This window comes from Martes martes, assembly GCF_963455335.1.
Source record: "Martes martes genome assembly, chromosome: 3".
NCBI classification, from domain to species: domain Eukaryota; kingdom Metazoa; phylum Chordata; class Mammalia; order Carnivora; family Mustelidae; genus Martes; species Martes martes.
The window spans coordinates 74,560,308-74,569,953 of record NC_137890.1 but is presented as its reverse complement, the minus strand read 5'-3'; the positions used below and the strand labels follow the sequence as shown (position 1 = coordinate 74,569,953).

General features: G+C 39.1%; 1 protein-coding gene across 2 annotated transcripts in view; it reads right to left on the bottom strand.

Annotated features, from left to right (window-relative positions):
• Positions 1-9,646, bottom strand: part of LNX2 (ligand of numb-protein X 2) — an 80,635-nt gene that overhangs the window by 35,575 nt on the left and 35,414 nt on the right. For both annotated transcript variants that reach the window (XM_080798416.1, XM_080798415.1), the window contains exon 2: positions 299-811. In XM_080798416.1, the coding sequence (XP_080654542.1) occupies positions 299-705 (407 nt within the window). In that variant the 5' untranslated portion in view covers positions 706-811. The remainder of the gene's footprint in view (positions 1-298; positions 812-9,646) is intronic.

The window sequence follows — 9,646 nt, the reverse complement described above, 5'->3', positions numbered from 1 at the left end:
GCTAAACTGCCTCAGAAAAAAGTCTATCACTATACCCTGCTGCCCACATGAATGTAATAGCTTCATGTTATACCAGCAAAAATATTAGTAGGTACTTCTTCACTGTAGTTTCTGTATCTATGTTTTTAATAAATTGTCATGTAAAAATGTTGTTCCACAGAACTTATTTGTGTGTCTCTTGTATCTGATTTGTCCGTTTACTTACTGATTTGTTGGTACTCTTCAGCAAGTTTTTGTTTGACCAACCTTCTTATAAACCCTAGACTTTACTTCTCTTCCCTTTATATTTTGTGCTTACCTGTTTTTAAGATGTGCCTCCAGATCACAGCGTTGCATGACATCTTGGCACACTGAAGAAAATGGACATAACACTAATAATTTGTCCAGAAGCTTATGAACTAGAATACTGGACTTCTTACACAACTTAAAGTGGAGTCTTTTCCGGTCCAATGGACAAAAATCCTTCTCCTGTAAGAAGTTTTTGAGGCACTTGCAGCAGAATGTGTGTCCGCAGGGGGTGTCTAGTGGCTGCAACAGAGGCTGAAGGCAAATATGGCAGACCAGGTCGTCATCTACTTCATTCTGGTAATTGTATAAATGGTTCTCTCTTGTCCAGTGCTGCTGGCCACATTCAAAACACAGAGGATTGAAGGAGGAGGAGGAGGTCTGCTCCACAGACACCATCTCATCACTTGTTGTTCCCATTTTGAATCAACCAAAGCAGTTTCTGTATCTTCATACGTTAGACTTTCACTTCACGTATGGTTTCCTTTAATGGGTAATGACGTATCTGACTAAAATCAAGGTTTTTCTAGAAAAACAAAACAAACCACAACTGTAATTAGTATCAGTCAAGAGGGGCTAAAAGCCATCAATATCATTTTACTTAGTTAACTTCTTTTTTAGGTTAAAAAATAAAATTTAGATCAGGTGATAAATTAGTCATAAAATCCTAACAAATTAACTAATTTGCTAGCTGGTTAAGCTACTTGGCTACAACATTGCCAAGTTCTTGGTGAAAGAAGAACTTGTGATTAAAAGCAAAGATGCTGCATATGGTGTGACATAAGAGAATCAAGAATCAGTTTTACAGACTGAAATCCTCTAACACTTCGCTGCTCAATGGTAGTTTTTAAAGCCAATTAATCTACATAGCATGCTAATAATGCAAATTGAGGTATATTATGCAATACATTTGCATCTGTCATCCCAGTCATGGTTCTTTGCTTCTCATTTTATGCATTTACATTGCCATACCAAAGACTGTGTCTTTGAAATGTTGTCTCAAGGATAATTCAGTGTCTATTTAAAAAAATGACCTTCGCCCTGTACTATGTTTGGAAAAAATGGATTTCAAAATATGTATGATTTAAATATTCTCTATGTAGCCCAGATTATGAAAGATAAACTACATAGCATATATAGATAACATCTGTGCAAACTCCGTAAAGTGCAGTACTACTTTATGGCATTAGGGAAAAAGCCCACTGTCATTCAATTAAATTGGTACAATGTGTTATAAATTATAATTCCACCTCGTATTATTCAACACTTTGATCTGTTCTTGCTTACTCAAAACAGCAGTTTGTGTGTGCGTGTGTGTCTGTCTCCTGTCCAACTACAGAAGGCTCTCAAAGCAGCCCCCCGGCCCCAGGTCAGTGCACCGCTAGCAAGGAATGCTGCCCTCAGTTTCCCCAGCAGCACCAGGGCTTAAAAGTCAACTCCAGAGGCAGCAGCTGTCTATATTCACCCTTAGGTAAATATTTACAGTCTCTAGTATGACTATACATTGAATAAGGAGACAGGAGAGGTAGGGAGAGGACAATTAAGAAAACCCAGTATTTAAAATTCAGCATACTCCAAGAAAGCCATGCACAGGAGGCTGTTATACGAATACAGAGAAAGATGAGGAGAACTGGTCATCTAACTCAAGTTTGGCTTTATAGTTGGAAATACTTTCAAAAGGGGAAAAGTGAGCACTGCTGTGTTGTGACAGGGCGTCAGCCAGATGGAACCAGACAAGGGCCCCTCTGTGGAGCCTCAAGGGCTTCAGAGCACCTGGCACACCTCCCTAGCATGCAGCAGGTCAAAATATCCGAGGCACAACACATTCAGGCTGCGGGAATCATCAAACCTGGGCCTCCCCGCCACAAGAGCGGAATGGGCAGGACACCAAGTCAATGCTCCCAACATATGTTTCAATGAGAAAATTCTCCTCCCATCACACATACATATTTATCATTTTGTTTATCCAGAGTATTTATTAGAAAAACAATATTAACATTTTAACAAAGTTAACAAGAAGTGCCATTACTTATGAGCAGGTGGCCAGGATTCAAATGGGATGGCTGACCTTCGATACACTGTTTTGAAAATTGACTTAATAAAATAACAAGAGCAGCCTGTGATCTAAACTCCTATTGGTACCAACATTAAGAGAGCAAATGTAACTCACAAGCCTTGTTCTTTATCCTCTGGGCATCATAACTTTTCAAACGTCAGTGCAAGGCATGTGAGATTAAGGAGAGAAATAGCATTTACCCCAGACAGACAGACTAGGTATTTTAATACAGAATGTCTACAGACTCTAATTCCAGTTAGCAAGAAAACTCACATATCCTTTGCTCTTCTTTCTTTGTGATAGTGTTTATTCTAATTTTTCTTTTCCTCAAGAAAATACACTGCAATTCTAGCCTCCCACATAATGACTAAGAAAGCATTTCTCTTGACTATTATGTTTTAGCTATTTTTTTAAATCTCTAAATAACTTTTAGTTCTTTATCACAAAATCTTTTCATGAGGAAAAATAACATGTTCCCAGTTAAAATACCAAATAACAACTGCATTATCTTCCACCCCCGAGATACCTCTGTTACCATGACACAAACATTAAGTGAAAAATCACCCTGTGTAGCTCACTAGCATGTGCTCGTGCGTACCGACTGAAGAACTGCCAGGCTGTGCAGCGCAAGTACTGAAGAGCACATACTCTGGAGGAAGTCTGTGAGGGTTCGAATCTTCACTCTGCCACTTACGAGCTCTGTGACCTTACTAAATGTCTCTGTTTCCTTCTTGTGTGTAAAATGGGGGTAACCATGGTGCCTATTTCAAAGGGTTGACATAAAGAAAAAAATGAACATACAAAATAATAAATGAGTGTATAAAATAGTGCTTAGCACATCGTAGGTGCTGTATAAGTATTAGCTATTATTACCATTATTAAAGATAAACAGAAGTTCAGACAGATGTTATGATTTGTAAAAAGCCAAACAACTTATAATTACTTGGCAAGAGATAAGGGTGATAAATCTAGTTCTTTCTTGCTTCAAAATAACCCAAGAGCAAATTAAGTAATTATAAGAAAGAGGAGAGGTATTTCATGAAAGCCTTAGTTGTATGAATTTTGTAAGGACCAAGGGCAGCCTGATCCTGTCTTTCCAACCCCTAATCCCTTCCCTCTACTCCCAACCCAGGCAGATGATTTCATTCCTTCTTAGTGTGCAAGTCTAACTGCAACACCTAATACTACTTCTCATACTAAACTATGAGCTCCTTAAGAGCTGGACCTCCCACAGAAGAGCAGTTCAGTGCATGCTGTGTGGCCACAGAGATGACAATTTACTTGTGCACTCTTACTACATTTAGGCAGCCAGAAGTATATCTATGTTTATAGGAGGATATGCCCATGTTTAGATATAATTTTGAGTTCAGATATCCTATGAGCACAATCTGAAATATCAAAATGCAAATTAAGCAAGTCCTAAATATTTTTCTAATACAAAGATATGTATACATATGTATGATATGTATCTTCACAAACTACATTGCATGTTTAGCTAATATTCCAGGAAGAGTAAAGAGATGGAAGTTATTAAATTGGCTGAGAATATTACAACACATTTTTTTATTATTATTTTAAAGATTTTATTTATTCACACAAGAGAGAGAAGCAAGCAAGCAAGCAAGCATAGCAAGAGCAGAGGCAGAGGGAGAGGGAAGGGCAGACTCTGTGCTGAGTAGGAAGCCCTCCGCAGGGCTGAATCCCAGGACCCAGAGATCATGACCTGAGCCCAAGGCAGATGCTTAATCATCTGAGCCACCCAGGTGCCCCTTACAATATATTTTAAATAATATCTTGAAAAATACCCAGTACACTGGAAAGGAAGTAAGAAGACATTGTTTCCTACCTAACTCTAGTTAGGAATAACAGGCTTGCCCCTCCTGGTTTATGAGACAAGAACACCCTGGTGCATCAGAGACTCTCAGGAAGAGCTATGGTTTTTCATAGTTAATTTGCAAACTCCAGAACTACATGTTATTCAGATCATTTCTCTTGAGGTTATTTTTTTTAAGATTTATTTATTTATTTGAGAGAAAGCATGCATGAGAGAGAGAGAGCAGGGGGAGGGGGAGAGGGAGAGAGAGTTCCTATTCAAACTTTACTAACTCTGTAGAACCCACCAGCCCCACTGAGTGTGGAGCCCGACTATGGGCTTAATCTCAGCCCCTGAGATCATGACCTGAGCCAAAATCAAGTCGGATGCTTAACCAACGGTGCCATCCAGGTGCCCCTCTTTAGATTATTTTTAATTCAGATAGAAAGAGTCCTCCCAGTCCTTAACTCTGGAGATCCAGTCCAGAAAAAAAAGGCCATGAGCTAAAGATTCCCACCAAAGTACGGTTAGATGGGAAATCCCTAGGGCTCCTTTGACTCATCAACTTCAAGAGTCTCAGGCTACTCTCTCCTCAAGTGTCCTCCCGGCAAATTCCTACTCAAACTCTACTTGCTCTGCAGAACCCACCAGCCCCACTCCTACTCCTGAGTACATCTCCCTTCCCTCATGCCCTTGCTGCTCTTACACATACCTTCATTTCAACAATTACTACATTTGCCTTCTTGCTTATCTGTCTTCTCAGCTCTTTGAGGGTGAAGATAACATCTTCTTTATCATTTGTATTCGCCATTCTTGGCACATATTATGCACTAAAAATTTTTTTGTTCTCAGGCTCATACTTGGGTCTGAAATGTTAAGAGTGCTGAAATGTAAAATATCACTTTATAAACATATAGGAGAAGACCTTGCAATTTATGGCACTGCCAAGCAGTCGATACTGGACCCTGCTCTATGATTACAAAGAATAGGATATAACTCCTTTTAGTCTTCAAAAGTCTGAGAATTTTGAAGTTATTTTTTTTAACCTGATAGCAATACAAGAAAACTCTCTTACTGACTATGTTACACATCAGCTTTGATAATGCCTTTGTATAAAGCAATGGGTGTCAAACTTTTACACCTAAGGATCCCTTTATCCACTTGGGATAACTGTGGCAGTTCCTTATAAAACTAGCATGCTACTACCATACAATTCAGCTACTGCACTCCTGGATATTTATTCCAGAGAAGTGAAAGTCACACATATATCTACAGCTTTATTTGCAATGGTCCCAAACTAGAAATAACCCAGACAACCTTCAGTGGGCGAGTGGGTAAATAAACCACGGAACATCTGTACTGTAGAATAGTACTCAGCAATAAAAAAGAATGAATTATTGCTGCATACAACCTGGATGAATCTCCAGAGAATTATGCTGAGTGAAAAAAGCCAATCCTAAAAGGCTCCTTACTACACTATGCCATTTAGAGAACATTTCTGAAGTGACAATGGGATTGTTTAAATATTTATTTGTTAATAAAACAATAAACCCATTACACACCAGGATTTTTATGAAAAAGTTTTTTATGGGGAAAAAAAAAACATTTCTTTTTCCAAAATAAGAAATATAGTGAGAAGAGAGGCCATTGTTTTATATCTTTGCAAACCTGGAGCCTCAAATCTGTACGTTTTCAATCTGTGGTGAGGTCACATGTAACCTCTGGAAACTCCAGTGGGCACTCATGAGAGAATGACAGCAAGAAAGGCAGATAACGTCTTAGCATTAGTGGGAAAACAGTGTTGACCTTGCAGACCCAATAGAAGAGAATAAGAGACCCTGGGTCACACTGTGAGAACAGCTGGTACAGGGCACTAAAGGAATCTGATATGCTTTCTTCACAAGAAGTACCAGTTAATAACTAACACTACTGTTAAAAAAGACAGAAACTGAAAAAGGTAAAATGCTGAGATGAGCCCACACTGGAGGAGTCTGTCTTTCCTGGAAAAAAGCTCTCTCCACAGAGTCTTTTCCTACTGGAAGATGCATGTCTGGGTATTTAGCTGTATAGAAATACTTCGCATGCTAGATGATGGTCTTAAATGGATTTTTTTTTTTTTTTAAGATTTTATTTATTTGACAGAGAGAGAGAGAGAGCGCACGAGAGCACAAGCATGGGGAGCGGGAGGGGGAGAAGCATGTAGCCGGATGCGGGGCTAGATCCCAGAACCCTGGGATAATGACCTGAGCTAAAGGCAGATGCTTAACCAACTGAGCCACCCAGGCGCCCCAAATAAATTCTATTCTTAATCAAAACTTACTTCCTATTGCACGTCACTAAGAAAACTACCAAAGAGCAGTTTTCAACAATTCCAGACATACAATTCTCTCATTTTTCTACATAAAACTGTAATTCAGCACACTTAAATATTTGTCTATCCCTTCTTATGATGTTTGAAAAGCCATTTTAAAATTCTTAAGATGCTACTTGTAGTAACATGTACCCTATTTAATAATCTAGAAAATTAGTAAGCCAAGCAAAAAATGCTAGAAGCAATGAAACTTAGGCTCTAAGTTCTATGCCAGCTGGGTAACTAGGTCACTATGCAATTAATTCTTTCATTCACCAAATGTTTATCCAATGTCTACTACATGCTAGTATATCATATACATTCTGATGCCTTGGCTTCCTGTATATAAACTATCAGCTTTGCCTAGATACTAATTGATCTCTCGCTCACTCGCTCTCTCTCTCTCACACACACACACACGGAGTTAAATGTAGCTCTAAAATTCTTATGATTCTATCTTTTTATATATAATAAAATGCTCAGTGATACGTCATATTTACCTGTCAGTCCCAAAATTTGTTACTGTTTTTGATAACTTCAAGATCTTAAATTTCTACAAAGTGGAGGTTAAACTGTGGTGAGCAGAGAAATAACCAATCTGAAATGTCCTTCTACCACTAAGTCTTCCAATTTTGAACCACTAAGATATGATGAAAAACTATCTTAAATGCAAAAAGATAAAGGCCAAAACCAAACTGAATTACCTCCCGAAGTCTTATAGGTTCAGATAGTGATACTAAAGCTATATTTTTAAAAATCATACTGTATTATGTTACCTTAGAGTAATTTAAAAATAGAATTGATATAAAACTATTTCAAAAAAGAAACATACCATATGGAATGTTAAACATGTCTAGACAGTTAAGTATCCAGACAAACCTCTGCCAATAATTAAAGACCTCTGTGGAAAGAACTTTATTCCAGGAAAGACAGGTTCCGGCAGCACGTGGGCTCTTCCCAACAGTACTCCTTACCAGCCAGCTGAGCTGGGGCAATTTCTGAAGTCTTAGAGAGTGTCACAAATTCCAAAGTATTGCATATACCTAGAAGATGCAGGGTGGGTGGTGGGAGGGAACTATACTTTTCATTGGTTCGGTTTTATTGCGGATGTTTACCAGCTGGCTATTATTTAAATGCTTCTCTCTATTACACTCAAAGGCAAGGGCTCTCATCTTAATAAATTAAATTATGTTTTCTTCTAAAGGATGAAAACATTCTTTAACTTCTTGCACAGTACATACAGAAAACATTTGTTTCCAAGCAACTGATAAGTTCTTAATTTTAAGGTCTTTTCAAAAATCTCTAATTTCAATGATTACAATTCCTAATTCTCAATTACCCATGGGATTGAAAAGCATCAAAAGAGCCCCTGGAGTTAGAGTTCGTAGAGTTTGAGACCTGGGTTCAAAATCTGACCCTGCCCCTATTTCACTAGCAATGTGATATCGTGATATGCACAGCGCTTAAACGTCTATAAATCTCAATTTCCTTGTGTGTAAAGTAACAATGGTTTCTTGCTTATATATAGGATTACTGTGAAGCTAAAAACATTACAAGGCTGGAAAGAAAAGAAAGTAAGACAGGGAAAGCAGTATGTGGAGAAGGGCAGCTTTTTAAGTAGGGTGATCAGGAAAAGGCTCACTATTAAGGGACACTTCAGTTAAAACCAAAAAGTGACTAGAAAGCCACACAGGTACCTGGTATAAAAATGTCCGTTCCAGACAAGTAAAATAATAAGTATAAAGGCCCGGAGGAGGGAATGTGCCTGGTGTGTTCACTGAACAGTGAAGAGTCCAGTGTGGAAGAAATGAACAAAGCAGAGAGAAGAAAACAGGTCAGAGTGGTAACTGGGGCTAACTAAATCTTGCAGGGCTTACGGAACTCTGGCTTTTACTCTGAGTAAGTACCTCAGCAGGATCACTGTGGGCTGTTGTGCTGAGAACACGGTGAAGGGGCCAAAGCTACAAGCACTTAAGAACCTACTGAAATAGTCTAAGTGAGAAAGGCGGTTGAAAGAACCAGGTGAACATGTCTGAGCTCAAGAGAGAAGACTCAGTTCTGGATGTATTTTGAAGACAGACCAATATGATCTGCTGATGAATAAAATGTGTGCATGGGCTGATGGTGGGGGAAAAAGTCCTGGATGATCCCAAGGTTTTTGGTCTAAACTGGAAAAACAGAATTAACATAACTGAGATGCAGAAGTGTATCAGAGAGGAGGTTAAATGGCTCGGTTCAAGACTGGACATCTTAAGGTTGAAATGACCATCAGATCTCCAAGTAGAGACCCTGAGCAGGCAGCTAACTATACGAGCCCAGCTCAAGGGAGAGGACTGAGCTGGTCATATAAATTTAGGAAGCATCAGTGTGTGGAAAGGAAAAGCATACAGACTGGAAAAGATCACCAAAGGAGAGTGGATGAGCAAGCAGAAGAGAGGCCAGGGGACTGAGCCTTGAGATAGTCCAACATTATAAAATCTGTGAGATAAAAAGGGACCAAGCTGAGGCGGAGTGGACGCTGTGGTAGGAAGAAAATCAGGAGGACAGTGAACAGAAACCAAATAAAGTGCTTCAAGGAAGAGGGAAGAACTTACTGTATTAAATCCTGCAGGCAAGTAAAATAAGATTAAGACTGAGAAATAAGCCTTGGATTTAGCAACATGGAATTCACCAGTGACCTTGATACAGGGTTTTGGTGGAATGGGAGCAAAAGCTTCCTGGAAAAAGTTCAAGAGAGAATTGGAAGAGAGGAATTAGAGCACAGACAATTCTTTTGAGAAATCATGCCATATGGGAAAGGGGGAAATCTTGAATTCTGGGAGGAACTGAGACTATCAGAGGTCATAGCACTCCCCCCACCCCCTTTAACAAAACAACACTTTTCAACCGCACATGTTCAAGTTTATTTTATTTATATACATCCTTAATTCCTTCCTCTTGCAACAGATCTCCCAATTCCCCGTCTGAAAGTGAATTCCCCATCCCCGTCTCCCCCGATTTGGGCTGTGTCTCATGCCTTTTGGCAGCCTATGTCAGTTTCTTATCTTTCTTCAACCTCTCTTTTCCCTCCACATAAAATTCATGTCTTGACAGCTTTAAAAATGAAAACAGGGGCGCCTGGGTGGCTCAATGGGTTAAAGCC